Source organism: Pseudovirgaria hyperparasitica (assembly GCF_010093815.1).
Source record: "Pseudovirgaria hyperparasitica strain CBS 121739 unplaced genomic scaffold EJ05scaffold_1, whole genome shotgun sequence".
In the NCBI taxonomy this organism is placed as follows: domain Eukaryota; kingdom Fungi; phylum Ascomycota; class Dothideomycetes; order Acrospermales; family Acrospermaceae; genus Pseudovirgaria; species Pseudovirgaria hyperparasitica.
The window spans coordinates 2499320-2527180 of record NW_022985549.1 but is presented as its reverse complement, the minus strand read 5'-3'; the positions used below and the strand labels follow the sequence as shown (position 1 = coordinate 2527180).

General features: G+C 49.9%; 12 protein-coding genes across 12 annotated transcripts; 5 read left to right on the top strand and 7 right to left on the bottom strand.

The window, feature by feature from the left end:
* The first annotated feature begins 31 nt into the window (after positions 1 to 31).
* On the top strand, positions 32 to 1812 carry EJ05DRAFT_472228 (alpha/beta-hydrolase). The gene is made up of 3 exons (XM_033743142.1): positions 32 to 571; positions 624 to 1022; positions 1082 to 1812. Exons 1-3 carry the CDS (start codon positions 386 to 388, stop codon positions 1670 to 1672), a joined length of 1176 nt encoding a protein of 391 aa, XP_033605765.1. The 5' UTR covers positions 32 to 385; the 3' UTR covers positions 1673 to 1812.
* A 1453-nt stretch (positions 1813 to 3265) lies between these two features.
* Positions 3266 to 4654, top strand: EJ05DRAFT_482126 (Metallo-dependent phosphatase; the record flags this gene model as incomplete). Its single annotated transcript, XM_033745141.1, has 2 exons — positions 3266 to 3839; positions 3906 to 4654. The coding sequence occupies 2 exons, from the start codon at positions 3266 to 3268 to the stop codon at positions 4652 to 4654; spliced, it is 1323 nt and encodes a 440-aa protein (XP_033605764.1).
* Positions 4655 to 6482: 1828 nt separating this feature from the next.
* EJ05DRAFT_33759 (uncharacterized protein) lies at positions 6483 to 9974 on the bottom strand. The gene is made up of 5 exons (XM_033740898.1): positions 9860 to 9974; positions 9706 to 9810; positions 8951 to 9645; positions 8666 to 8905; positions 6483 to 8614 (listed from the first exon to the last, which is right to left on the bottom strand). The coding sequence occupies exons 1-5, from the start codon at positions 9866 to 9868 to the stop codon at positions 6748 to 6750; spliced, it is 2916 nt and encodes a 971-aa protein (XP_033605763.1). The 5' UTR covers positions 9869 to 9974; the 3' UTR covers positions 6483 to 6747.
* Positions 9975 to 10247: 273 nt separating this feature from the next.
* On the bottom strand, positions 10248 to 11213 carry EJ05DRAFT_496138 (uncharacterized protein; the record flags this gene model as incomplete). The annotated part of the gene is made up of 4 exons (XM_033746346.1): positions 10248 to 10649; positions 10698 to 10859; positions 10911 to 11029; positions 11078 to 11213. 4 exons carry the CDS (start codon positions 11211 to 11213, stop codon positions 10248 to 10250), a joined length of 819 nt encoding a protein of 272 aa, XP_033605762.1.
* Positions 11214 to 11562: 349 nt separating this feature from the next.
* EJ05DRAFT_460085 (exoribonuclease) lies at positions 11563 to 13007 on the bottom strand. The gene is made up of 3 exons (XM_033742598.1): positions 12766 to 13007; positions 12597 to 12716; positions 11563 to 12549 (listed from the first exon to the last, which is right to left on the bottom strand). The coding sequence occupies exons 1-3, from the start codon at positions 12927 to 12929 to the stop codon at positions 11955 to 11957; spliced, it is 879 nt and encodes a 292-aa protein (XP_033605761.1). The 5' UTR covers positions 12930 to 13007; the 3' UTR covers positions 11563 to 11954.
* Positions 13008 to 13961: 954 nt separating this feature from the next.
* EJ05DRAFT_482124 (uncharacterized protein) lies at positions 13962 to 14865 on the bottom strand (the record flags this gene model as incomplete). Its single annotated transcript, XM_033745140.1, has 2 exons — positions 13962 to 14776; positions 14853 to 14865. 2 exons carry the CDS (start codon positions 14863 to 14865, stop codon positions 13962 to 13964), a joined length of 828 nt encoding a protein of 275 aa, XP_033605760.1.
* A 258-nt stretch (positions 14866 to 15123) lies between these two features.
* EJ05DRAFT_33712 (uncharacterized protein) lies at positions 15124 to 16554 on the top strand. The gene has a single exon (XM_033740891.1). The coding sequence runs from the start codon at positions 15318 to 15320 to the stop codon at positions 16377 to 16379; it is 1062 nt and encodes a 353-aa protein (XP_033605759.1). The 5' UTR covers positions 15124 to 15317; the 3' UTR covers positions 16380 to 16554.
* EJ05DRAFT_33719 (uncharacterized protein) lies at positions 16402 to 18135 on the bottom strand. The gene is made up of 2 exons (XM_033740892.1): positions 17951 to 18135; positions 16402 to 17826 (listed from the first exon to the last, which is right to left on the bottom strand). Exon 2 carries the CDS (start codon positions 17777 to 17779, stop codon positions 16424 to 16426), a length of 1356 nt encoding a protein of 451 aa, XP_033605758.1. The 5' UTR covers positions 17780 to 17826; positions 17951 to 18135; the 3' UTR covers positions 16402 to 16423.
* Positions 18136 to 19571: 1436 nt separating this feature from the next.
* On the top strand, positions 19572 to 20787 carry EJ05DRAFT_33688 (uncharacterized protein). The gene has a single exon (XM_033740888.1). It carries the CDS (start codon positions 19664 to 19666, stop codon positions 20606 to 20608), a length of 945 nt encoding a protein of 314 aa, XP_033605757.1. The 5' UTR covers positions 19572 to 19663; the 3' UTR covers positions 20609 to 20787.
* EJ05DRAFT_472222 (uncharacterized protein) lies at positions 20731 to 22237 on the bottom strand. The gene has a single exon (XM_033743141.1). It carries the CDS (start codon positions 21825 to 21827, stop codon positions 20967 to 20969), a length of 861 nt encoding a protein of 286 aa, XP_033605756.1. The 5' UTR covers positions 21828 to 22237; the 3' UTR covers positions 20731 to 20966.
* Positions 22238 to 23513: 1276 nt separating this feature from the next.
* On the top strand, positions 23514 to 25268 carry EJ05DRAFT_447707 (DUF914-domain-containing protein). Its single transcript, XM_033742282.1, has 3 exons — positions 23514 to 24013; positions 24067 to 24257; positions 24308 to 25268. The coding sequence occupies exons 1-3, from the start codon at positions 23760 to 23762 to the stop codon at positions 25093 to 25095; spliced, it is 1233 nt and encodes a 410-aa protein (XP_033605755.1). The 5' UTR covers positions 23514 to 23759; the 3' UTR covers positions 25096 to 25268.
* A 312-nt stretch (positions 25269 to 25580) lies between these two features.
* Positions 25581 to 27835, bottom strand: EJ05DRAFT_33677 (P-loop containing nucleoside triphosphate hydrolase protein). Its single transcript, XM_033740887.1, has one exon. The coding sequence runs from the start codon at positions 27720 to 27722 to the stop codon at positions 25770 to 25772; it is 1953 nt and encodes a 650-aa protein (XP_033605754.1). The 5' UTR covers positions 27723 to 27835; the 3' UTR covers positions 25581 to 25769.
* Between the last annotated feature and the right edge of the window lie 26 nt (positions 27836 to 27861).

Sequence of the window (27861 nt, the reverse complement as noted above, 5' to 3'; positions counted from 1 at the left end):
GATAGTGTTGCCGAGAATAACGGAGTCGGATCTGTGGGACTGCAGGCTGGATGCAGTAGCGCACGTCTTGGTGCCAAAGAATAGGCCTGGGCAAACCGCGTCGCGGAGCCTTTTCACTTGCCATAGTGCGACATTCGTCATCCAGTCCTCCACACCTTTCAAATACAACTCCCCGCCCGCTACCCTGCTTCGTCTCACCATATCTCCAAACATCGTCTCCCTCACTATCAATCAGACAAGTAGGCTGTATCACCGACACCGAGCGACACCATTTTAGTGGGGATACGCTGTACACCAGGGTCATAAACTCCAGAAGCCACGGGATATCGAGTCTCACCGACTGCGGCGCATCTATTTAAACGGGCTGCTGTCCCATCCAGCTGCGATGGCCTCTGTCAAAGTTCCTCACTACCGCAAGCCCCGCTACCACATTCCACAAAACGTATTTGCCTCCCAAAACAGGACCACATCCTACGATCACACCTTGACATCGCCTACCACATCACATATGGGTCCACGAACAAGAGAAGAGCTTCTGGCTGCAGGTGTCATGGACCCGGCTTTGGAAGCTGTAAGCTGTTCGAGTCTTATTCGAGGCACCGCACCGTCTAACAGGATGCCAGGAACTCACCAAGAATCCGCTCCCCCCAAAGCCTAATACAACAGACATGAAGATTCAACGTGAACATCGTGCGCAAATACTACGCGATCGCCAGCACCTGAGGCCCATCCCCGGTCCCATCCCAGAGGTCAGGGAAGTCGACCGTCAGATTGAAATGAGCGACGGAGAATACATCACTATCCGAATCTACACACACACCCAACGCCCTCGTGCGTATGGCCCTCTCTACGTCGCATTTCACGAAGGTGGCTGGTCCATGGGCGATCTCAGCGACGAAGAAACAAACTGCCGCGCCTTCACCAAAGAGTTCAACGCTGTCTGCATAAACGTCGACTACCGCCTCGCCCCTGAACACCCCTTTCCGCGACCGGTACTCGACTGCTGGGACGCACTAAAATGGGTACGTACAGACACCTCCACCTAACACTATTCCTAGTCACTGACTTAAATACCCTATAGGTCGCGGAAAACTACGAGTCCCTAGGCGCAGATCCGCATGCAGGCTTCATCATCGGCGGCGCTTCAGCCGGCGGAAACATCGCGGCTGTCTTGGCACACTTGGCGCGCGACGAACACCTCACACCACGGCTCACAGGGCAATTCCTGTGTGTCCCCGTGCTAGCCGATCCGCGTACGCTGCCTGCGCAGTACAAGCCAGAGTTTCTGAGTCGCGAGCTGTGTACCCAGGACCCGGTGTTACAGTTTGACGAGGCGACTCAGCGCACGCTTGGCGGAGCATATAAGCCGGATGTCGAGAGTCCGCTGTACACACCCTTTAATGACCCGCGTGGTGGGCACCGGGGTTTGCCGAAGACGTACCTGCAGGTCTGCGGCCTGGATCCGTTGCGAGACGAGGGCCTGCTCTACGAGCGTGTGCTGAGGGAGGAGGCGGATGTCAAGACGAAGCTGGACTTGTACAAGGGCTACGGACATATGTTCTGGACCAACTTCCCACAGCTGGAGATGAGCAAGCAGGTCTTGAAGGATTCTGTTGAAGGCCTGCGATGGCTGCTGAATGACGATGACGACGATGTGGACGGCCTGCACTGATTACTTGGTACCTTGGAGATATACCCAACGCGCATAGCAGATGCAGCGATATGTTTTTTTACGAGAGCAGAAGATGTCACGACTCTCTTGTCATTGTAGTAGCGTATGCTAGCAGCATTGAATACCATCACTCCTCTGTCCACATCCTGCATGCGTCTATTCTTGCTCCCCTTGTGAGCTGTTCCTCCCCTACAGCAGTAATTCGTCAAGGTTTAATCACCGCACTCGAGGTCTACACCACGCGCACCACACCTAACAACTACATCTACTATCACACCCCATCTTCCAACCTGTCAAATTCAAAAAGCTAAAGAACAACGATAATGGATCATTGCCGCGCCGGAAGCCAGCAGTTCGGAACTCGCGTGTGCACAAACACACGTTGCAGCGCCGCGCAATACGATTGGTCAAGGGATCAAGGTTGGCCCTCCTAGCAGCCGCAGCCCTCTTGTGAGCCAGAGCCAGAGCCACAGCCCAGAGCCAGAGCCAGCGGCTGAACCTTGACGGGCGGGCTGGCTGGCTGGCGGGTGGGTACGACTATGTGGAGTGGAGTTTGGGAGTGGGCTTGTTGGCGTAGCCGGGCAGTTAGGATGCGGCGCATTGGCGTAGCGCGTTTGTATAGGTAGGGTGTATATGTATATATAGTGAGTGAGTGCGATAGTGTAACGCGTGAGGTGTCACGCGAGCTGTCTATACGGATATCTACTGGGATGGTTGATGCTGTGTTCACTCGGATGGATGTGTGATACTCGTGTTTTATGCATGTTGAGGTTGTTGAGGATGCGATGAGTATGTGTGTTATGTATAATTGGTGTGGATGCTGGACTGGGATCTATCTTGCTCCGTCTGCGATATTGGAAACAGAGTGAGACGTTCATTACAGTGTAGTGTGAGGCGTAGAGAAATGTGCTGTGTATTGTGGGTCGAGGAAGGTCACGTGCAGCCAAGGATGAAGCTTGGGAACATTTAGTATGTATAAGTTTGAATTAGGGCGAGTAATTGATTAATAGCTTCTATTCCATTGCTGCATCGAGTAATTCATCACGCGACCACTTCAGTCTGGCGTCTGCTAATAACTTGGTACACTATGAACGCTTCTTTCGTTGCCTTTTGCTTTTATACATCCCATCTTTGTGCAAGACAAAGAGTCGTGAAGTGAGAGATATTGCCAAGGCGATACGCGCCGTCTCCCAATGAGATGGCCGCATCTTGCATCCTTCAACCTTGTCCTTCATGTATTAGTTTTCGGGGCGGCGTGGCGTGATGAGACGAATCGACGGCATCTTCTTTCTTGAGTTTTCCTATCTACAACTTACAGTACCTGCATCCTCACTTCTCTCTCGGAGCTCTTCTCCTTCTCGAGCATATTGATCCGCCGCCGCCGCCGCCATCACTGTCAGCACGATAGCTGCACCCCTCTTTACATCGCATCACGCATAATCTCTCGATCGACGCACCCCCCGAGCACATCCATCAGTGCAAGGCATCACAGTGTCCCGAACCTTGACCGCCATCTGTAACCTCTCTCGACTGTTGTTCAACCGTTCACAGCTGCTCCTTCACCTCCTCATTCGTGCCTTCCCCTTCACCAGCATGCTTCCCACATATAAAACTCCCGATGGCAGCTCCCAGAGCGACCGGTCCCGCGGACCGTACCAGAACACATTCGCTCCAGCTCCAGCTCCAGCTCCTCCTCCTACTCCCTCCTATCCACAATCCACACACAGACCCCTCATCGACAGCATCACAAACGAGTGGCGCAAAGACCCGCACGCCTACGACTCCTCCTCCCTCGACGCGGAAGAAAAGCAGTGGATCTGGGAAAAGTCGGCCTGGTCGGAACGTACGCGTGTGTTGCGCAAGCTCAGTCCGAAGCGTGTACCGAGGAGAATTCAGAGATATATGTGCATCTACTGTATACTGGTCCTGGTGGCGTGGGCGAGTTGGGAGACGACGTTTCGGGCGAGTTGGCATGAATGGAAGGAGTTACGGTGGGGCTTCGACCCGAACAACGCAGACGTGGTTGGCAGTAATAAGGCCGTTGACTTTGACGGGCTGATCAAGGTGAAGAAGCTGGATAGTCATTTGGTGCCGGGAGAGCATGAAGGGACAGGGGCGAGGAAGAGATTGGTTGTTGTAGGGGATGTTCATGGGTGTAAGGAAGAGCGTGAGTCTCCGTCGAATCCCACACAGGGTGTCTGGACATGCTGTAGCGAATGCTGACCATCTGTAGTCGTCAAACTGCTCGCCAAAGTCTCCTTCGACCGCACCACCGACCACCTAATCTTCACCGGCGACCTCATCTCCAAGGGACCAGACTCTGTCGGCGTCGTACAACTCGCACGCGACCTCGGTGCCTCTTCTGTCCGTGGCAACCACGAAGACAAAGTCCTGCTTGCACTCAAGGCTCACGAGGACTCAATCACATCGTCTACCAGTAGCCACCCAAATTACGACATCCCCGAAGACCCCGACGACCCGTCCCACAACTCCAAGGCGCTCGCCCTCGCCAAAACATTCAGCAAATCTGAGATCGCATGGCTCCAGGAGTGCCCGGTCATCCTCAACATCGGCCCAATTCCCGGCATGGGCGATGTCAGCGTCGTCCACGCCGGTCTCGCCGTTTCCACACATCTCGAGCACATCTCCCTGGAATCACAGGACCCGTACTTGTGCATGAACATGCGCACAGTGAACCTCAAAACTCGTCTTCCCACGCCTGCGCACGACGGCGTATGCTGGGCGAAGATATGGAACTACGCCCAGAAGCAACGGAAGCTGGAGGAGCGCCAGACGGTCATCTACGGCCACGACTCGCAACGGGGCCTGGGCTTGAAGAAGTATACCAAGGGCCTGGACACGGACTGTGTCAAGGGCGGCAAGTTGACGGCGCTGGTCATCACCGCGGGCAAGAAGGGCGGTTATGTCAGGCAGGACACGTACAGTGTGCACTGTGGCACGTATTGGGGCAAGGCGGAATGAGAGGGACTAAATAGTCGACATCGGACTTTTATGTTTTAACAAAAGTTGTAGCGGAATTAGCTTGGTGCAAAAAACGGTCATGTTAACGGTCTTAGAAGCGAACTGCAAGAGAAGAGCATTGGTCTGGGCATCTTATCGATGACAAAACAAACAGGAAGCGAGGCGTTCTGGCGTCGGATGTGTTTTATCAACCTGTCTGGTCACACAAGTCCGGAAGGTAATGGTATGATGACCTAAAGGGAATAGGAATTTATGCCATGAATGGAATCTTGAAGGAAGGGCATGCATGCATATATAGATATTCATTCGCATTTTAAGTATTATTAGCATTAGCATTGTTGGCATTTTCAAAGTAATTCTGGTGCCGAAGGTTACGCTATGTACGCTTTGTGTCGTGCATTTATTGAGTGCTTTGTGGTATGATTGGTTGAACGGGTAGATGGATGGACGGATGGATGGATGGATGGATGTATGGGTGAAAAGGTGCATTGGCGTGTATATAGACAGACAGGCAGACAGACAGACAGACAGACAGACAGACAGACAGACAGACATGCATGGGGGAAGAGTGAAGGGGGGGAAGTCGAGGGAGAAAACTCAAGCCACGGGGATATATATAATTGGCGTCGTAAGACTCGGGGTATAATATCCTTTTCTTCTTATAAGTTCATCGGGACAAATACACTACTGTCAAGAGTAAAGTGCATCCATCCATGTCCTAGTGCGTATTGTGTTGTCAGCACTGTAGTCATATATTATACGATGTGTGCCATGATCATACATGCACGCCCCCATCACCTCTGCTAATTACTGCCTACCTACTTGTGCGCCATCATCATAGCTTCTACAGTCCTCCTAATAGCGTATCATCATGAAGCCGTGACACTGTGTGTATCAGATAGAGAGTAGACGTATCATTTCCTTAAACCTAACTAGTGTAACTGACTATATTAGGTCATTCATGGCTTTTGTATATATAAGCGTTAGCTGGGTTGTGTACAGAGGAGGAGGGCATGTGTTTGATGCTGAGAGGAAAAGTGCTAGGTAGATGTTCAGGCTTTGTCGTCGACTGGAGGGAAGGAAATGGGAGAGATGGCTGCTTGATTTAATCCATCTGAGATTGCTTAATCGTACATCTCATGTCACCATTAGTCAGTCACGAGAGCGGTCCCTGTGCCATGGGAAAAGGGCCTGCGATAATCGAATAGCAATTGATTCGACTCGAGAGAAGACATGCTTCCTGATGGAGGTCTGCTGATGATTGAATGGTAGACACTTCACGATAAGTGTTGGACACTCAGCTCATAGGATTCCTAGACTGTTCAGGGGATACCTTTTGACCTCTTGCAGTGACTCACCGCCGGTTGGGTTCTCCAGCATATGCTCCTTTCGAAACATGCGGTGCGATCCGAATACTTTGAAGTCGCTGTGATGGTATCATGAGCAGTGCCAGTACGAGTGTGGCAGAGGCCTTCTGCGCTGGTAGGTTTTGAGTGCTTTGGTGGTTGCGTGTCTGAAGGGTATGTACGTATGTATGTAGACGCACTTTATGAGAACACTTCATGACCTTGGCAATTCCATACTTTGTGTAGGTAGGGGACGGTCCTTATCATCTCTGCCTGGATCTTATTTCATCGTCTATTCTGATGATCATAATTTTACCCTGTAGAGCGCGAGGCTCGTCATGGCGTGAATACTACTGTGGGAGGCAATCCTGGCTTTAGTACACTACATGTCTGGCGTGGTTGAAGGTGGAGGCCGGTGTTGACGTAGAGGTACTGTGACATAGATAAGATTGCGGATACTCATATCAACGGATACATTATGCCTTTCGAAGACCCGAGAGTTCATGCGCAAGCACGTCATTCCAAGCATAATCATCTAACGCAGGTATTTTGGCATTCCCTTGCGGACACTACTACAGCACACTCTCCCAAGAAGTGAGGAAACTACTCTGAAAATACGCCCTTGATATCGATCAATCGAAAGAAAGAAAAAGGGTATATTGATGCTGCGGGACTTTTTCCTTACAGAAAAATGCAAAACAAAGACAAAAAACGTCGAGCTAAAAAACCAGACAGAGAAGATTGATTTCAGGCGAACCGGACTTCTTGGAAGAGGCTGGCTCGAATTTGCAGGAGGGCAACGAGCTCGAGGATGAACTCTTGCAGGATGACAATGTTTGTGAGTATATGGTTCAGGCTGGCTTCTTTTATGATCTCCTGCTCTTCATCGTCATCGTCATCGTCATCGTCGTCATTACCGGCCTCTGATGGCGACTCTAGTGTATGTTTTGCCCCTTTTTCCTGAGTCTCGAGATTCTCGATAGTCTCGCTTGGAGTCCCGGCATCCTCCGGGCTTGTAGACCTTTTGTCTTGGCCGTCGGTACTAGATTGGGGCCCTTGAATCGAAGTGTACTGTAATGTAGTAGGGGAGCCAGTAGGTCCGACCTTCACTCGTGTCTGGTCATTGGGACTCCGCACCACTTCAACGGAAATCCTCTTTCTAGTGATTTTGAACCGCACTTCTCGTCTCCCATCCAATACCCCAGCCACATTCTCACTGACGTCAGTCATCAGCCCACTCATCATGGTGGATTCGCCCGGCTGCCGTGCCTTGGCAGTAGGAGCAGGGCTTATCGCGCGTGAGCGATCTCCGCTGCCAGGTGTAGGACTGCTCACAAGTGTGCGACCACCGAGACGTGAAGGCGCAGGTGATGCAGTTGCAGATGGTAAGCGCTGTGGCGTCGCAAGATTTTCCTTTCTGCCGCGCGGCGAATGTGACCGGGATGGCGTGGCGGGTGCATCGCGGACGTGCTTTGGAATCTGAGCATTCCATGGCCCAGGTTGGAGCTCGGCAGAGGGACGACTGGACGAGGCGTGAGACATGGACGGCGTTGGTTGTCCGGCCATGGCGTCCATGATCTCCTCGTCGACGTGAAATGTCTGCTTACGGTTCTCGATGTGGTAATCAAGATCGGGTATATGCAGTCGAAGCTGGTCAATTTGAGCCTGTAGACCTTGGAGTGATTTAAGAAGGGGTGGCGTAAATTTCGCCTTGTACTGGGGAGTTTGTCGAGCGATATATATGTTTCGAAGAGCTTCGTCTATGACGTCTTCTGGCCTGTCATGCTCTTCCTCTTCTTCGTCAAACTCATACTTTGAAGGGTCAACTGCAAGCCAGTTCTCGAGTCTCAATTGAGCACATGAGCCGAGACTCGTAATGGCCTCTACCAGGGCCAGATTTGTTTCAACGTCGTTCAGCAGGAACTTGTCAACAACTCGGAGCAAAGAGACGAGCAGTGGGTCGTCGGGGATGAGGTAGTGTAGTCCGACCTGCGGGGGCACTGTGACGGAGAAATGCTCCGTGATCGGGGTCGCGTTGTCGAGAGAAATCTGTCGCAGCGAGCAAGGATGCGACTCTAGCATAGTTTGCATGTCTTTCAAATGTGTCGCATACGCTTCATCAACACCACTTTCACCGCCACACGCAATGGCTACCGATAGATACATTTCCATTTCAGCGTTTAAAGCCCCTATAGTTCTCTGCGGCTCTTTCAACTGTATATCGATGGTTTTTACTAGCGTGCCAACCGCGTAGTGGTGATTCTTGCTTAGTATGACCGTCACGAGTCTCAAGGCTGCGACTACAGTCTGTGGATTTGAAGATTGCGTACTGGTCAGTATCAAGTCTACAAGGTTAAATAAAGATGGGTTCATTTGATCATCCTCGTGGGCTGGCTGGCTCATGGCCATAAGTGACATCCGTCGTTTTGCTGCCAAAGGTGATCTTGGAGACCTTATTTTCGTGTCGAAAGGATCTGAGAGAGCAAGGAGGTAGTGGAGAATCATATGAATGAGCTCTGGATGGTCGAGAGCGTGTAATATACGTCCAAGATAGGTCAACACTGCGACTGAAGAACCCCCGTCTACGTCAGAAGATTCCAGTAGAGAGGGGTACCTGACAAGGATCAGCGAGAGTCAAAGGAGTATTCAAGCCCGGAAAACGAACAGGAGTTGTTGTAGAAATAGAATTTGGAAGTGATCGATCAGAGTCTGTCGAACGTCGATCGATCTACAGTGTTCCAGTACGTCTTGCCAGAAGGCCAAGAACGACAGAAATGTGTCCATGTGGAGCTTGAAGTCTGACGACCATACACTCTCAGCTTCAGATGACGACTGAAGATCAATGTAGTCTGACAAAGAGAGAATGATGGGTAGATTTGTTTTTGGATGTAGTATTGACAATTTTCTGTACCTGTCAGATCGGACTATGGTGTAAGGACTAGAGACATACCTGCTAAGCTGACTGTATAAAGCTCCAAGGCTACTAGCCATTAGAGTCGACAGATCACTCTCGACAATCCATTTTTCGAGCTCGCGAGACTTTGAAGCAGACTCAAAGATGTAAAGTAAGCCGGTCCTTGCAAAATCTCCTATTCGGCCTTCGTGGTGGACATGATCAATCAATTGGTAACAGAGTGGAAAGTCATCCTTCTGTGTCACACCGGCGAAGTCAATCTCTTTTTGATCCAGCTTGGCCACTTCATCTCCCTTCTCCTTGGACGTGAACCACACTGGGAGAATTTCCGGTTGGAGACGAATCTTGGCTGCGATACCAAACAGCAGTTCCACAATCTCTGATTCAACATCCTCACCAATAATGACTGTTCCAGATGTAGAAGTTCTGCCGATAAAGTTCATGAGAGAGCGTGAGAAGTTCTCATTCTCTAGGAAGTCCTCCTCTTCGCTGTCAATGAGGGCAGCGAACAGAGCGACAGCTTCTCTGACTATGCCTTCGTTTTGCGCGGTCGCTGCAATACGTGCGACAGCAGTGTAGATCTGCGAGGATGCAGCGAAAGACAGACATAGGTGAGGAGACGGCGATCGGCTTTCGTCGTTGAGTATATGCGTTAAGCGTTGGAAGGAGATACGGATGTTTTCTGCGGCGATGGGAGCGGAGTGCAGGGCGGATGACTTATGCCAGGTTTGCTGTTCAACAGATCGATTAGTCTTGAATTTATCACGACGTTTTCATGCTCCACGACTGACCAGAACTTGATTGTACACCTTTTTGAAGCGTGCGAGACGCTGTTGGGGGTTGTTAGATGCCGCCTGTTTCTTCGGAGTCGACACGCCGCCGATGAGGCGCGTGAACTGTTGTTCAACTGTTAGGAATCAATGCAGATGTTCGTAGTAAACTCACAAAATCCATTATTGGGCCTGAGACATGCTGGACCTGCTGTGATCTTTTGGACACTATGCGTACCGGTTATGCAGTTGTCCTTGACGATGTCTCGGGAGTCCGCACCGATAATAGCGTCCCGGAGCGCGTCGCGACCGCCAAGGAGAGCCAGCATGAATGACGAAACGAGCGCTACCCATTCGTGTGTTGACTTTTACATTTAAAGTACATGGACTGTAACAAAGATCTAATGTATTGTTCACATACAATTCTCATACTGCGCAGAACTGCAACCCCAACATGGTATCTTGATGCAAGCCCACCTGGCACCTCTTCATGCAACGCTCCCCGGAACTCCTCGACCAAAGGCACGCATGCTCACTACCTCAACTGTACACGCCTCGCTAGTTCAATGTTTCTCTGCAAGCTTGAGATGCCACTGCATCACTTTCTGGAAGATACCTTTTCCTCCAGTCTCGATGACGTCTCCGTGGCACGGAATGATCCGGTCAAAGTCCCAACCATTGATCTTGGCCATGCTCTTCGCATAACCTGTTCTATCACCTGCGCTGATGCCATACCATATTAGGCGCTTCTGCGCGAGAGCAGTTCCATTCGTATTAGTTAGATATGTCCAGATCTTGGTGAGGATACCCGTAGTCGCTGACTCGCTGGTTCTACTCATCTGCTCCGTGGCTGGCATATTGAAGATCAGGTCGGCCTCAATCAGTGTCTTGGACGGCTTGTGGTTGAATACCAGTTCCTTGTTCGCATGTGCTGGGACGTATTCATAGTCAAATTCAGCATCGAACTATATGCACGTGAGATTCTGCTTCTAGCCGTGAGATCCCAATCTTACCTCGGTATCAATCTTGACAGAGTCCTTGTCTTTTGATGTGAAAGTTACAGCGAATGGAATATCTTCATTCTCTTGCTTTGCGCGCTTCTCTCGTAAACCCTCCATTCCAATGACCTTGGCCCCGGGATAAAATTGTGCCCATGGTCCAAGGAAGATGTGATGCTGCGATTCCGTCAGATGGATATACGTTCATGACGATTCACAGATCTCTACCTCCAAGTCGGGGGCGACGATGTACTTGACCCTGCCTCCGAGGCTTGACACCTTTTCCTTGACCTCGGGAGTTAAAGCAGTGGGAGAGAATACTGCCAAAGAGCCACTCTGTAGGCGAACTATCCTACATCAGCGCCTGAGTTCATTAAACTGACACATGCGCTTACCGAGTGTGCCTCTACCGCCAATCTTTATCTTTCCGAAACGTAGAAACGGAGTAGACAAAGTGGTGATCACGTTTGGGATGACATCGCGAATGACCATCACTCGGGATGGATCGGAAGGGATTAGCTTATCAGTCATTTTAGATGTTGCAGTACTAAGATGGGGATGTGACTGTGGGTAGTGATCAAATGATAAAGAGCTCAAAAAAAGGATGCGGATGTCTCATTATATTTAGATGTTTACTACCTAGGTAGTATAGACGTCACTAGGTAGCGGGCACTACTTAGTGGCGCCGAGATTTTTTAATTTGAATGCGCCCGGGCACCGGCTGCCAATGACGAAGTCTTCGCCAGGTTAAAGTTACTGTTGCAAATACTATTCCTGGCAGGTCGCAATCGCGCAGCAGTGAATTCAAGTAGGCAAGGTCACCAATCGAACCATGCGCGTCAATGCATTTGTCATGGGAATGTGGACAAAATACGCTGACCTGCGTTTCCGTCATCAAGCCCAGCCTGGAGCTCGGATCCCGGTCCTTGCGTTTCGATTGACTAGGGTTTTGATTACTACGACGGACGTCAGGGCGACTCTAGATTCTCACCGAAGTCAGGCCTTGACCAAGTCTGTGCCCCTTGCAAGTTGCCTATACCCATCTATATTCGGGTCGGACATTGGGACTTCGTCCTGTGCTCCGGCATGTCCTTGGGTATGGCAATCGTGCAAACCAAGCCGTACTGTAGTCTCGTCTCACCCGAAGTAGGGTATTGGCATCCGCCGTCTTATCTCTCTGCCCTACAAATTTGGTTGTTTTCATGTTCATAATAGGTGGCACGGAGTATCGAGTCGTTCAACTGCGCGCCGGAAATATTCCCAGTTGGCAGCTCACCGTTCATTCTCTGCGCTCAGTTCCGCAATGAGACCTCCCGCGTCTCTCTCTTTTGCATCTTTTTCTAGCTGTTCATGAATCGTGTTTGTGAGTTCTTTCACCTTTCCAAACGCCATGCTCGTACAATTCATCAACAGCAGTGGGTCGATAGGGACTCCACCATACTGTGCAATGTGACATAACTCTCCATGTCTATTCATCGATATGATCACCTGGCCCTCGCGAACCTGCTCTTCTGCCAATGAAGCATCAACAAGTAGTACATCGCCGGAGTGATAATGTGATATCGTTATACACAGAGGGTGGTGTAGCATCGCCAGCGGTACAGGCTCTCTCTCCCTGATGCTGTAGACTGTCACATTCTCGCCTTCAACTGAAACGTCCGGTCGACGGAAGTGTTGAAGTGCGGCCACGAGCGCAATACATGATGCATCTATCAAACTTCCATCATGGTCGACCACATGTATATCTGCTCGAATAGAGAAACATTTTGCGCCAGCGATTATACAGAGCGATTCGGTATCAAGAGCAGAGCTTCGACGTATGGATTTTTCGAGGATGCGCGAGAGGAGCACTTCGGCGTCGTTCTGTCTAGATCGAAGTTAGCATACCCCAAGCATCATGAGCAGGTAGCTTACCGTCCGACTTCGACCGCAGGCGATGCCATAGGTGAGAATTCAGTGCTGATGGTGAAGATGCCATCAAACCTTCGGTCAACATATGGAGCTGTCACTTCAGCCGAAATACGGGCGATGACTCTATACACGTCAAACTATGGCCACATCTTGGACCTGTGTCTGGTCGTACCTTGTCTTGCCGAGCTTAACATCTGCGACGCCATACTCTTGTCCGAAAGAGAGTTCCAAAGATCTGAACGCGTCGAATTTACGTCCGTCAAGTCGGACTTGCTCGCTCAATGCTTTTAGTATAAAGTCGCGCTCGTTGAGCGAAACTTCGGTCTCACGGGGCATTGTGGAATATGGTCAACAGTTTCCGGCGTTGTACTTGCACGGTACAAAAAATTCGAGATTCGCCGGGGAAGCTCGAAGCGCGGGGCGGAGATCTATAGATGGATTCGGGTAGTGAAGGGTCAAAGCTCCCTAGCGAATTGAAGCTTACCTCCTCTATGAATTGAAATACCTTCCGACAACATACTTAATGCTATGCGTACATACGTAGGTTGCAGGCTCCCAACACTACCTTAATTCGTCTTCACGCATAGGGTGAAATGGTCCTTATCTCACGCTACCAATGCTACCGGGACACTCCACAGAAGAATGCACCCATCGTTCAGGCAAAGGGCCATACTGCAATTAATGTACATATCTATGTTGTACATCCCGAAATGAAACGCTCCATTGCTCCACTAGAAGACTTGAATTGAGCGCCAAGTATTGTTGTTTCACCTTGAGCTAGAAAGTAGCTAGTCACTATGGCACGGAGATGCCAAGTGCAATTTGTGAAGATGACAAGACAACGTAGTCGAGGCCCTAAAAGTCTTCTCGCGAGACTGTAGTATAAGCCGAGCTGTTGGTTCGCTGTCAAGGGCCCTGCATTGGACGATGCGCCAATGAGTGTTTGATATGACTTAATCAAGGGACCTATTTTCAGCAAGTATGGCATGTAGGATTCCGACCTATGGCGAGGATTCTGTATGAGAATCGGGCGAATGAGGAAACCATCGTGCCACTGAGTGTTCTAAGTGCTCACCGTACTGGAGAGCTTCCACGATTGACTATGGCAATTCTTGATTTGATAGTGGTACTGTCGGTATTGGAGTGATGTGCCGATATATTGATGAACCTGTTATAGATTGCCCCATCAATGCCAGTATAATAGAATGTATATTTTTACAAACGCCCCTTTGCACTTCCGTTTTGCTTTCGAGGGTCAGTCATGCGCCATCGCTGCTAGCTCCCAGTATGCTGTAACGCCGACCCAAATAACCATGTTCCCTTTCCCTAGTAGACTCATGATGAAAGTTTCCGGAAATTGAAGTATAATCATCGATTGACGGCTGTGAAGCCTCCAAGTGCTCCTGCCTCTCGAGGCGCTTCCGCGTCCGCCATCTCCTCATCTCGGGCGACGCGTCTTTCTCCATTCGCATCAGTCCTGACATCTGAGCCGGTCGTTCCAGCTGCATACCCTCGACCACTGTGGCCCCTGTCACCTCCGTTTTCCATTGCTGTCGACACACTGCGACGCTCGTCGTATAAGGTTCCTGGTGCGGCTGGTGATGGCTCGTATTGATTTGTTGGCGGGATGGGTCTTGAACCATTCACCGCCGCTGCAAATTCGCTGGTCGGTGGGTAGAATACCTCCGAGCGCATGCGACCCGACGGATCAGGAGTTGAGTGCGCAGAGGACAGTGGCACATGAGGCGCAAGGGCATGGGCATGCGAGTGATGTGAGGACGATGGCGGAGGCGACGCAGCGCCCTGTTGGCTTGACGGCGGAGCACCGGTGGGAGTCGTCTTGCGGTGCGAGCGCTTTGAACGGAGAGGCTTGTCTTGCGGCTTGGAGGCGGTTAGTCGGTTGTCTCGTGGTAGCGGTAGGTCTGGTGGTTGTGGAGGCGCGAGGCTACTCACAGTGGGAGGCGGGCTGGTGCTGTTGTCTGAGTGATCGACATTGTAGTCCATTCGTTGCTGGAGCTGCTCGAGGAGGAACGCGCGCTCGAGGCGCATCTTCAGGACGGAGCGGTTCAGCCGCTTGATGCGGAGGCGCGTGGCATCGTTATGCTCTTCAATCTCGTTGATACGTCTGCGGAGCTCGATACATTTGCGGTAGTAGGCTTTCTCGACCGAGGGTGGGAGCGCGCCTTGGAATGGTTAGAAATGGCTCGTACTTTGAGTCTGGCGCTCCTAATCACAGTGGGTAGTGTCCGAACGACTTACCGGATGAAGGCATATTGGGTTTGCAATTCAAGAGCGAAGATAGTGTGACGAGAGAACTTCAAGAGATGACGGGCTAATGGGCGTCGTAGTCAGAGATGAAGTCGAACAGGACCAGGCGTTGTGGTTATTTCATTAACTCCAACCCACGTCCGCTGGTGAGGTGATGTTGGTGAACTCCAGTCGGACGCTGCCTCTAACCTACTTAGTAGTGCGCGTATGGCAATATTAGTAATCAGCTCTGGAAAACAGTTACACGACACCATTTTGCCAACTCCTCAACACCTTCGCTAAGATATAAATGCTAGTGTTTCTTTCTTAGCCTTGCTTTGAAACAACTCTGTTCTCAACGTTCTAGGTCATTATTACTTGCAAGAACATAGTTCTCCGGTGCTCTCGGACTTGAAAACAATACTGAACGACAGGCATCCTTACTGACGTTTCCGGTCATTCTTCCGACACTACAGCATGTCCAACGAAGATCAACGAGAGCCTGTACCCGGGGATTCCAAATGGCTGTGCTTACCGCGTCATCGTCCTGATTCAAAGATACTGGAATTTCCGTACGCCATTGGGAAATGCCTCGAAGTTCAATCGCATGTGGCCCCGGAGCCACTCGAAGCTCCGTATGCTGGTCGACGTCCTGATCCACCGTCCGGGTCTCATGAGATGACGCAGTTGGAATTTTGTCTTGCTAGCCCACCACTTGAAGGCTATTTGGGTCAAGAGACCATGTCTTTAACAATAACGGGAGCTTTAGCAGTATCTGGGACAGCAAGCCTTGAGGAGAGCGAGGTGCATGAAGGTACCGGACCCTCCGACTATGGAACTATCCGTCGAGGTGCCCAAATATTGCTCGTCAATAATGCTATGGTCGCCAAAATCTACGATCCACTTTACTACGATGCAGGTGATAGAGGCGATAGGAAGGACGTCACGGCTATTGCAGATCGGGACTATACTCGTGAAGTGGCTGCATATCAAGAGCTGGAGCCATTCTGGGGCGCCCTGGTACCCACTTACTATGGATCTTGGACTTTCGAAATACCGACACAGACTCCCACCGGGATCTTACAGCGGTCTGTACGTCTCATACTCATTGAGCATATCCAAGGCAGACGGCTTCTGGATATGAATCCCCACGACCTCACAGAAAAGGCGCGCACCAATGTTATGCGCAAGGTCATCAAAGTTGAGTCCGTCTTCAACTTCAATTCTGGTGTTAGCCATCGCGATATAGCGCCTCGAAATTTCATTTGCGTTGGAGACGACCTTGAAGGCCCAGATTTACGTATTGTAGTGCTTGATTTCAATAATTCCGTAGTACACCGCCTCGAATTACCAATCTCTCCAGTCACAAGATGGCCCTACATTGGAAACGAGTTCCTAGGCGGTTGGCTTCCAGACGAATTTGATGAACTACAAAAATGGCTATGGCATCAATTTGCGACTTGTCAATCATATCAACCACCTCCGGCAGGGCTTATAGCACAGGACCTGGATGAGCAAAATCCTGAAATGCAATTATAGATACCGATACACACTTTTCTGTCCTGCCAATCAAGTTGATACCGTCAAGCCCACCACTTGTTCCTATTCGTTTCACCTTGTGGGACCTTTCTTTCGCTACCACTATAGTGCTTCGGGCCATAGCCGATGTAGTCGCCCTTTCTGGCGCGATGATCCTTGCTGTCTACTTCCAATTTCCTGGGCATAGTTTCAGACCTCTTTTGTTGTGAAGATCGTTCATTATATCTCCCACTCTCTTGAAGCGCGCTTGGGTACACTCTTCTAAGATGTGCATTGTCGACTTGTTTCTGGACACCATACCCTGCATCCGTGGTCATTTGCTGGTACATGTCAGGCATTGGAGCTGCTCGTCTAGTAGACGTAAACTGCTGGTTCGACTGTGTATACTGTCCCCCCTGTGACGGTCCGCCACGGGTATGATGACGACCCGAGCGCCTCAAGTCGGCGACGCACGAGGTGTCATGTTGCTGAGCACCTGCAGTGGCTTGTGTTTGTTCCGGGGCGGGGACGGGAACTGGTCCGGAGAACGTCTGGGGTGCGATCGTTTCTCCGCCTTTTCCCAGGCCTTTCTCAGCACATGCGCGGACGAGCCAGCCTAGCAGTGCTTTGCGTTGGGTGACGTCAGGTGCTTGCTCCGTTCCGATGTATGTGCCAGAAGCAATGTCGCCAACACCTCCTGCACTGAGGGCGTTGAAGTAATATAGAAAAAGGTCGTTATAATCGTATAGCGCGACGTATTTGGTTCCGAACCTAACGCCATAGGCAGCAGCCTGTTTGGACAGTGTACGCGAATGGGAGAAAAGAAGCGTGCCAGAAGGATTTTGCGAGCGATCCTGTGCTCGAATTTGTTCCATCCGCCTTCCAATACTACGAGCATCGTTCGAGGTCTGGGACTGTTGCCATTGCGAATACTGCATGACTCCTCTTTTTTTCAGCTCCAGAACAGCTACGATCGTTGATTTTTTTGTTTGAGGATCCGAATATTTCCATACGAGATCAGCACGAACGCTTTCACCATCTGAATTCTCTACATGTTCCGCATGGAAAGAAATGGTCTGGTTAAAGATCTTTTCGAGAGCTTTGTTAATGGGATTGGTCAGGTATAACGTCGTCGCCCGGACTACATCCGCTTCGTTATGGATTTCAAATGGGCGCTCAATCGCAGGGAGGTAGTATGCACGCAATGCTTCTTTGATTTCTGGAAGATTCAGAACGTCCCGTGCGAATTGAACCCAGATTCCGGCGTCTACCTCGATCCAGAATTTTGGAGGGTCTGTTCGATCAGATGTGCCATTGCGAGTAAGTGCAGAAGGTGCCCTCTGCCTTGAAGCAGGCAATTTCAAGTCCGTCATTGCTTCATTGAAAGAACTAAAAATCGTAGACTGGCTGGTGGTTGGCATTTTGAGGTAATTGAGCCTACAACGAGTTTCGTACTACCTCTATAGGGCTACTGCATGTTAGCTCACACCGCCACGGAATATCTGTGTTCGCTACAACAGGAACTGCATGTACTCGAGGCCAGCATCAACCCGTGGTAAAGTCAAACCAATGGAAAAACAAACCAGACTTACTCAGAATCTCGATTCCAGCAAATAGCAAGCTCGAAAATGTGGTTCGTTAGGCTGAAGAATTGGTGCGAGTGCCTCTGGGTAAAGCCTGGTACCGTATGAGAAGGATAGCGATAGTGTTTGTGATATGTTTGATACTCGTGTCCCTGAAGGATATCGAGAGTGAAGTGGCTCAAGGATGAAAATGCCAGTATGATGAGAATGTCGCTTGAGTAACAAGGTGGATGCAATTTCTACCCGCCAGTCACTCTTTGTGTTCGCATAGACCACCAGGGCTGGCAAAAGGGAGACGGTAACAAGTTTCTGGAAATGTATTATCGATGATCCAGTCGGGGGGGCTCGGTAGAAGAGAAAATAAATGTAGGATAGCGTATGGGGATTTGTGTCTTTGCAAGGCAGTCTAAATACTTTCCACGAACATCATACAAGTATTAGAGTAACATGGTAGGCGTCATCTGAAACTATTCGCATACAGAAACGCCGCCAAGCCGCCAGCAGGACGCACATGAGGTGTTCCATACAGCGACCGTCCGCAGTGTAGCTCATCGTAGAGGTCTTGTGAATGGTGTATTTAGCGCTACAATAAGGCGGCAAGATAGAGTTGCTGCATTAACTAATTATAGACGATTTGTTTAAGCGCTGAATATATTTCAACATGCATTAGCGTGAATGTGAATCCATTAGTCCCAGGCTACTACCTAACTCAAGGCTGCCACTGATCCCCACTGAAAATTCTGTGCCACAACAACGAATGTGAGGTTGCGCCAGATCAAGTTCTTGGTGGGATGAGACTGATAGCCCAGACTTTGGCTTTCTTGTAAACGCGATCCTTCCGCCTCCGCTGCGGTCGTTTTGATATTTGACATCCCTTTATCTTTCGCGACTCGAGCGTCTAGACTCAGAAAGGTCCAGCATAAGCAAACCTGTGATTCACCACAAGCGCTGAACCTGCACGCGATGATAGGCCGCAACTCAAAGGATTGTTTCGCCTAGATCCTTTGGGACGCGCTCGGAGCCTGATTCTTGAGACAGACCAGAGGTGGGTTTGTGCAAGGGAATTCAAGGCAAGCGCAAGCGAGTTTTCAAAAGGCCCATGTAATTACTGTAAGCGCAATCCATTGCATGAATCATTCTAGGCCCTCGGGCGCTTAGGGCCTCCTTGATTGTCCGCCTTGCAAGGACCCATATCTGCTTAAGATAAGCAGGTATATTGCGGCTAGCATGGAGAAGACACATAGAATAGTCGTACTCTACAGACATGGAGATAGTCAAGAAATCATGTTTTGTTTAGGTTAGTCTTTCGAGGTTCATCTGACACTGGTGTCTGATACGTGACCTGGTACTTTATACCAAATGGCCGCCCTGGTCGACTTCCAGAAGAATGGAGAAGGCAATATGCAGCATCAAGTATGTTCATCTAGAATGTGTATAGTAGAGCACAATGTAGGACTTTAATCCGCTTGTATGGTCTTATGTATGCACGTTCTACTTCAATGATGTGCAAGACGGAGTCGGCGGCACAGTGGCAGCCTAGTGGGATAAGGATTCCATTCCACACCTAATGTGGTTAGACTGAAGTCTTGTCCATGCCCGCACGTCACGTGTACATTCCGCGCCCACTGAAACTTGCAATCCTCTACTTAGTGACAACCATATCCTATCCTCAGATAAAAGCAATCATTTGTCCCTCGCCTCAGCAGCAGACAGCCTTTAACCATGGGTCATTCGAATGGACGTTTCGTTGGCGACAATCCGCCACCGTATAAGCCAGATCCCAACAAGCCCTCGAATCCTTATGTCTTAGGATACAAATTCGAGGTACACTCACATATCGCGCCGAGCCCTCTGGGGTCACCATACACGAATGATACGATTTTACCCCCTGCTGATATGCACGAGTCGACTCAACTGGAGTATTGCTTATCACATCCGCCTCGTGCGGGATCACTGTCGGACAAGTCAATGTGCTTAGAGATCACCAAGGCTATAAGACTTACCGAGAGCGAAGATATTCAGAGTGGGGCTCAAATCGTTGTTGTCAATCAAACCATGGTCGCAAAGATCTATGATCCTCTTTACTACATCCCAGACGATTTCGCTATCAAATTTGACGCCGTTGCTATGGCAGATTCAGACTACACTCGTGAAGCACTGGCCTATCAAGAACTCAAAGAGTTCCACGGAAACTATGTACCTCACTATTACGGCTCTTGGTCCTGCTATATATCTACGGAGTCACCTACAGGCAAAACGGTGCAACGTCCTGTTAGACTCATCTTGATGGAATACATCCAAGGCGTTAGCCTCCACGAGCTACTCCCTACGGAACTCTCCAATGAACAGCGCTCAAATATAATGGTCAAGGTCATTGAGTTAGAAGCTATGATAGAACATCGTGGCGGTGTATCTCAAAAAGACATAGCTCCAAGAAATTTCATTTGCACAGGCCACGACTATGTTGATCCGAACCTTCGAATTGTACTCATTGACTTTAATGTCTCAGTTGTCAGGAGACTAGCACTCCCGGTATCACCTATCTACAGGTGGACAGCTAACGCTGGTGACTTTGCCTATGACTGGCTTCCGAGGGCAAGGAACGATCGCCGGGCCTGGCTATTAGACCACTTTAAAGGATCGCATCTATTCCAAGAAGCGTCCTAGGTACTGATCTATGAGAGACGTAATAGTCAAACTCTGCGCATGGCCTCGAAGAGAAGTTGAGACCTTTAAAGAACAGCCGGCATGCTTCACGCTCACAGAAGACACGCCTTTGGATGAACTTAAAAGGCATAACATGGTGACATTATTGCCTAATCATCTGGCACGAATTTAAACAACGACACATACTAGCCAGATACTTCTGATGAATTCCATGGTTGCTATTGTAATGCGCTACAAATTGCCAATATGTCTCTCTTTCCAGGTTCACACTACCTCTGATATCATTGCCACCACTTCTTCTTGGTTGATAGGAGCAGAAGTTCGGCCTCATCTGGACATGTTTCGAGATTATTTTCCATTACCTCTTTGATGTCCCTGAGATGATCACTTGCGGACTGTTGCGTGCGTTTGACAAAGTGTTGTCGGATCCACCGAGTCCAGCGGCCGCGCAAGCGCACAAAAGCCATCCAAGGACGACTTTCCTGAAGGGCCGTGCCGAAGAATCTCCCCCAATATATGTCCCAGCAACCCAATCGCCTATGTTTTCACGATTGAAGTCAGCTTCCGCAAAGTAGCCGAGAAACAGGGTTTCCCAGTCGAATAGTGCCGCATATTTCGTTTTATGTCTTAGCACATATGCAGATATCTGTTTCATCATCTTTTCGGCATTATCGACGAAGAAGGTATCTTTATCCTCGTTAAGTTTCTTGTCCATGGTCTTTGAAGTAGCATATGCATCGGACCAGTGCTCGTACACCAACATGCCTCGTTTTTTAAGCTCCAGAATTGCAATGACCTTCTTTACACCAGGTATGGGGTAGTAAAACCAGGTCAAGTCCATTCGAAGTGTTGCACTCCCTACTGTATTGCTCAATTCCGCGGCGAAGCGAACTTTGCCACCAAAGATGTTTTCCAAGGCTTTGTTGATGGGATGAGTGAGGTACAGAACAGTCGCACGTGACACATCCGCTTCGACGGGCATTTCGAATGGAACCTCTGTCGCGGCCACCTGAGAAGTAATCAGAGCTGAGCGGTGGCGACCTAAAGGCTCGTTGGTAGCATCGGACCAACTGTCTGCTGGTACAGTAACCCATATCTTAGGGGGTATGGTATTCTTCGTAGTGTTGCCACTGTCGCCACATCTGGGATTATCATGAGGTCCAAGAGCTAGATCGGGCAGCTTGTGGTCGAAAGATTCGGCAATTGTGAGAGGGGCCATCGTACTTCAGAGTGTCGAGGAGTAGTTGTTGCTAGGATGCTGGAGTCGGACAGACAGTGCTAGGGTGAGTGGGATAGGTGATACCGGGATAGGCAGGATAGGCAGTGCTAGGATAGGCAGTGCTAAGATAGATAGGATAGGTAGTGTTACGATGGGTAATACCAGAATGGGTAGGATAGGTGGTGCTAGGATGAAAGTGTTACGATGGAAAGTGCTATGACAGGTAGTCCTAGGAAGACTTTCAAACCGATGTTGAAAGGGGAAGGTTTATGAAGAAAGATTGGTGTCAATGTGCTTGATGAAGCTCGACTTGTCCGCACAACAAGATGAATATATATAGAGCGTGAGCGTGGCAGGCTAACGAAAGTATTACAAATTCACTGACAATGCACTGACAGCAAAACTGATCGAGCCACTCATGACCAGTCAATAAGCGTTCATGACGATCATGATCATAAGCAGCGTCTCCAGCCCACAACGCAGCCTAGGAGCCAAATGGTGCAGGAGGCGTAGTTCGCCTACGTGTCCAACATATTGTTTGTTGCCCAGTAGCATCGATACTTCCACATCCCACTTCCGTGAATGGTGAGATTTTGTGGTGCCTATCTCATGTCGCTGCCTACGTTTAGCCGCTGGATGGTGTTGAAGCGCCGTGCTACCGCATCGGGTTAGCTCAGATGTCAACTCGATACACTATGTTTCGGGTTGGCGCCGAGATCATCTCAGGTTCCGGCTACATTGTCCAGGGCCATAATAAGTCAACAGGGGGTCGCAAAACTCACCGATCACCGATGTGTCTCCGGGGGCAGGCTACATCACTAGAATAAAGCTAAAGAACGATATTCAATGAAGAGATTAGTAGCTATAGCTATAAATATACCCTCTATAATCTATAATTTAGGTATTAATATTATATTAGTAAGTTAGAATCATTATTTTAAGTGTTATACTACTCTAGACAACTAATATATATTACCTTACTTTCTATTATTCTGCTATCCTGTGATCGGTGAGTCTTGCGACCCCCTGTCGAGTAAGAACTACATAGGGCTCGAGACGCTGCCCAATTACTATGACCATTATGAGCGCTTATTACTGAGTAGTCACGAGTAGCTAGTTTATTTTTGCTATTAGTGCGTTATTCGTACGTGGTCAGTGAAGACGTACTGTACCTATTAGAGTACTATTACCTTCCTAGTACTAATACCTATCCTAGCACTACCTATCCTAGTACTATCTATCCTACCCATTCTGGTACTATCCATCGTAACACTACCTATCTTATCTATCTTAGCACTGCCTATCCTATCTATTATAGTACTATTCATCTTCCCCTATCGTATCTAATCTAGTACTAATTATCTGAGAACTACCTATTCTATTTATCCTAGCACTGTCTATACCAGTACTGAATCTCATCGATTACCATTGAGTCGCGGATCGCATTACCCAACCATATTCTGGGTCACAGGGCTCAGCCGCCCTATTGCTTTTGTTCGTATTCTGAAGCTCAAAACGGAGCGAGAGGCACGAGGTAAAGCGAGAAAGATTCATGTAGAGTTGGAAACCATAGAAACGCTGAAATTCTATTGGGCACACGGCCTAGCCCAAGCCCTCGAAAAGCCCGGCCTAGGGTCTGGAAGGCCTTGATCGGCCGAACTATGACTTAGAGGGGCAAGTCCACCGCCCAAGTATCCACTGCCAAGTCATCGTAGATTTTTCGTTCTGGCGACGCTGCCGACGCCAGATAAAAAGCGTGGCGATGCCCTACACGACAAACCTCTGGCCATTCATCTCCGGCTCTCTTCATCCTACAACTGAGCGGGCGACTTCTGGAGTTTTGCGCTCGTTTCACAGCTAGAAAGCTCCAACCTTATCGACTACTGGTAGTACCCGGCGAACTGCTGCAACAATCTTCTTGTGGATCACATCATGGCACCGTTCTGGTCCAGAAATCATACTGCCCAGGAGGTACAAACAGCCCCAGTCGATGCCACGTCTGTGCAACCTAAGACAAACGAGTACTATCAGCCAAACGAGGATCAGAGCTCTGGAACCGGACACGATCTGACTGGACATGGGCAAGCTACGTTTGCCGAGCATGGCAATTTGACTGAAGACACGCCAAGAAAGCAGTGGTTTTCGTATGTCAGGACAAAAGACTTCTGGCTCGTTCTACTTCTCGGGTATGCTACTTTTTACTGCGTTGAAAGATATACCATCGCTGATCAAGTTGCAGCCAAGTGTTGGCGTTGTGTATTACTAGCACCAATACGTTCTCGTCGCTTCTAGCAGGCAAGGGGACTTCGATTCCTGCATTCCAGACGTTTTTCAATTATGTATTGCTGAACATCGTTTACACCAGCTACACATGGTACAAGTATGGCTTCAAGAAGTGGGGCAAGATGGTTCTCAAGGACGGATGGCGATGTAAGTCCTCCACTCGGCATATCCGAGCATCCTCCGCTCATCATTCCCAGACTTCATCCTCGCATTTCTTGACGTAGAAGGCAACTACTTCGTGGTACTCGCGTATCGGTACACGACTATTCTCTCCGCCCAACTAATCAACTTTTGGGCCATCGTCATGGTCGTCATCATCTCTCTTATTTTCCTCAAGGTCCGCTACCACGTCGCTCAGTACGCCGGCATCATCGTGTGTATTGGTGGCATGGGAATTCTGATTGGCTCCGATCACATCACTGGCTCCAACGGTGGTACAGCGCAGAACCAACTCAAGGGCGACCTCTTCGCGCTTGCAGGCGCGACTTTCTACGGTGTAAGCAATGTCTTCGAGGAGTTCCTCGTCAGCAAGAAACCCATGTACGAAGTCATCGGCCAGCTGGCATTCTGGGGCATGTTGATCAACGGCACGCAAGCCGGCATCTTCGACCGTGCATCGTTCCGCACCGCTGTCTGGGACGGCGACGTTGGTGGCTACCTAGTCGGATACACGCTCATTCTCGCACTGTTCTACTCGCTTGCGCCATTGATGTTCCGTCTCTCATCAGCCGCATTCTTCAACATTTCGCTGCTCACGGCAAACTTCTGGGGCGTGTGCATTGGCATCGAGGTGTTTGGGCTGAGCATCCACTGGATGTACCCGATTGCCTTTGTTCTAATCCTGCTAGGACTGTTTGTGTATTTTATGACTGAGAGCGTGCTGGGCGAGGCGAAGAAGCCGTGGCTGGGCGAGAACCAGGAGGACGGCGTGAGTGGGCTGGGCACGGCGAAGAGAAGGGTGGAGAACCCCGAGGTGCTTGTTTGAAGAAGCCTGTCATCGTCCCGGTCATGTTACCCAGGAACTGTGAACCGGCGTTTTGGCTTGGTGCTTGACAATAATGACTCTTGATTGGAATGAACAATAATTAGAACCGTTCACCTGGTGTGTTCTCGTCCGTCCACGTGGGGACAGGCGTACCCCTGCATGACCGGCTCCGCATTGTTCTAGTAACGGCCATCGTACATTATGCAGACCCACAGTGCCGCGCGCTCTATAGGCTTAGCAAGTATCTGCAAGTGGCGCTTAGGTCCACGCGTATTAGGCGATAGCCGCGATAGTGCGTATCAGATAAGCGCGAGCGTTCGGGATGGCCCGCTTTCCACGTGGTTCACTTTGCACTAGTAGAGGTATAGCTTCTTAGCGTCTTGCTTTATTAGACGACACTTGAGATTTATCTATAATCATTTCTATACATAGAAGTATAGTTATGATAGAAAGTGTTATAGTGCTAGTATTATCTATTATAATATACTCTATATCTATCTTATTATTGTGACGCAACGAAAGAGTTCGTCGGTTGGGTGGTCGACCCAGTAGTTAGCTACATGCGCTCCTGTCGACTCCGAAGTATTTATACATACACACACACGGTGCTACATCAGACTTATCGTACACAGTATATACAGCCTCTTTACTGGCCCTCCACATTATACATACATCTATATCAATGCTTTGCCGGTATACATAGCCTCCCTGACCTCGCTAACAACATCCGCCCGATCGCCCTTTCCAAGCAACACAATCGCTCTCCCTCTCCTTCCCATCCTACCCAGCCGTCCAATTCGATGGATGAAATCCACGCTCGTATGCGGTACATCATACAGAATCACGTGTCTGCACGCCAACGTGTCGATGCCTCGACTCCCCAAATCCGTACACACCAGCACCTTCGTATTCGCCAGTTTGCCCCTGCTCGCCTCCGCCTTCACATTCGAAGGCACGAAGTTCGATTTTGGTTTCATGCCTGAGGCATGCGCCGGAGTCGAATCTCGCGTCGCAGCACGGAACGGCGCGAGGATGTCGGCGGTTCGGGCCTGGCTGTCGCGGTTCAATGCGGTTGCGTCTATGCCCTTTGTGCACAGGAATTCTGCCAGTTCCGTGGCTTGTTCGCGCTCGTTGACGAAGACAATGATGCGTTTGGTGTCGACGGAGTCAGTTGTGTAAGCGGTGTCATGTTCAAGGGCCGACCGGCCAATCTGCCAGATGGCGTCGGCGCAGGCAACATCTTTCTTGCCGCGGTAGGGTTCATGGGTGACATTCATGACGCCGAGCTGGACACGGCGAGGGATGGCGTGGAGGTTCGGCGTTACGAGGCGGTTCATTTTGGGGAATCGTTTGGCGACGTAGAGTTCGAGTTTGCGGGTGATGGTCGCAGAGCAGAGAATGAGCTGTCGGAGAGAAGGTGCCGATCGCTCGATGACTGAGGAGGTCAGAGGTGAGAATGAGGTGTCGAGTAGCGAATCAGCTTCGTCGATGATGAGGTGAGATACGCGCGAAAGGATGTTGGGGGACTCTTCGGCGATGCTGGCAAGAAGGTGGGGCGTCGAGATGATCATATCAATGCCTTTGTCAGAAAAGATGCGGTTGCGGATGACAGTAGGAGTGTAGGCTGAAGATATGAGTGCGGTGCGAAATTTGACGACGTGTGAGAGGGATTTAGCCACTGCGCCTACTTGATCGACGAGCTCCGAGGTCGGGACAAGGACTATAACTTTGGGGCGAGCTGTGTCATGAACTGACGAAGAGAGAGGCGGAGGGTCCAACTCGTATATGCCCTTCTTCGACTTCTCTGCTTCCAATTGCTTCTTTGCCTCTGCGTCTCTCTGCGCCTGTTCTCGTTCTACTGCTTCAGCGCGCTTCATCGCATCGATTGCCGGAAGCAGATACGCTAGTGTCTTCCCAGACCCCGTCTCCGCAGCTATTAGGAACTGTTCCATCTTGTAGTCATCGTCTTTTTCTACGGCTAGCCGTGCGCCCTTCTTTGCTTTTGGCTTCTTGGCCTTCTGATCTATGCCCAGAAGGGCGGGAATGGCAACTCGCTGTACGGGTGACGGGACAGCATCTGGCCTTTCAGGAAATAGCTCTGGTACGATTGCATCTCGAAGTTCCGGTAGCAGTTCAAATTGATCAAACGTATTGATGTCTGCGATCCTATTCTTGATGGATGCCCTTTCACCATATGGCATTACGTCTAATGCGCGCTGCATCTTAAGCGCCTTGAATGGCTCAACATAGCTTCTATGTCTGTCGCCATCTCTCTTGAAGGGATTGTGGACTGGTGTTGGCCTCATAGGCTCCGATTCCTCATTTTCATCTCTGCGTCTTCCGTTGCGAGCTGGCGGAAAAACGGGGGGCTTTGTTCGGTTCAGATGTTCGAAACCACCGGATGTCCTGGGCGGGGGTCGACGAGGTTCCGGAGGAGCGGGAGTTTGTCGCGGAGACAGCCTGAAGGGGTTTTCTGATACTCGAGATGACAGTTCCATACGAGAGGGTTTGCGTTTCTGCAGCCGTGCTATGCTACGCGTCTGCTGCCATTGTGTTGCTGTTTGAGGGCGGACGGGACTGCAAGTACAGAAAGGACATGTGGGCAAGGAAAGTCGTGAGCGCAGCATATTGGAGAAGACCGCCGTAATGGGGTAACGGATATCACAGTCGAAGTCGAAGAGATATCAACACATGGCGAAGAAGACTGTCGTGCACATGTCAGAAGGGCCTACGTGCTAGCAAATTTACGGGCTGTGGCTGAACACT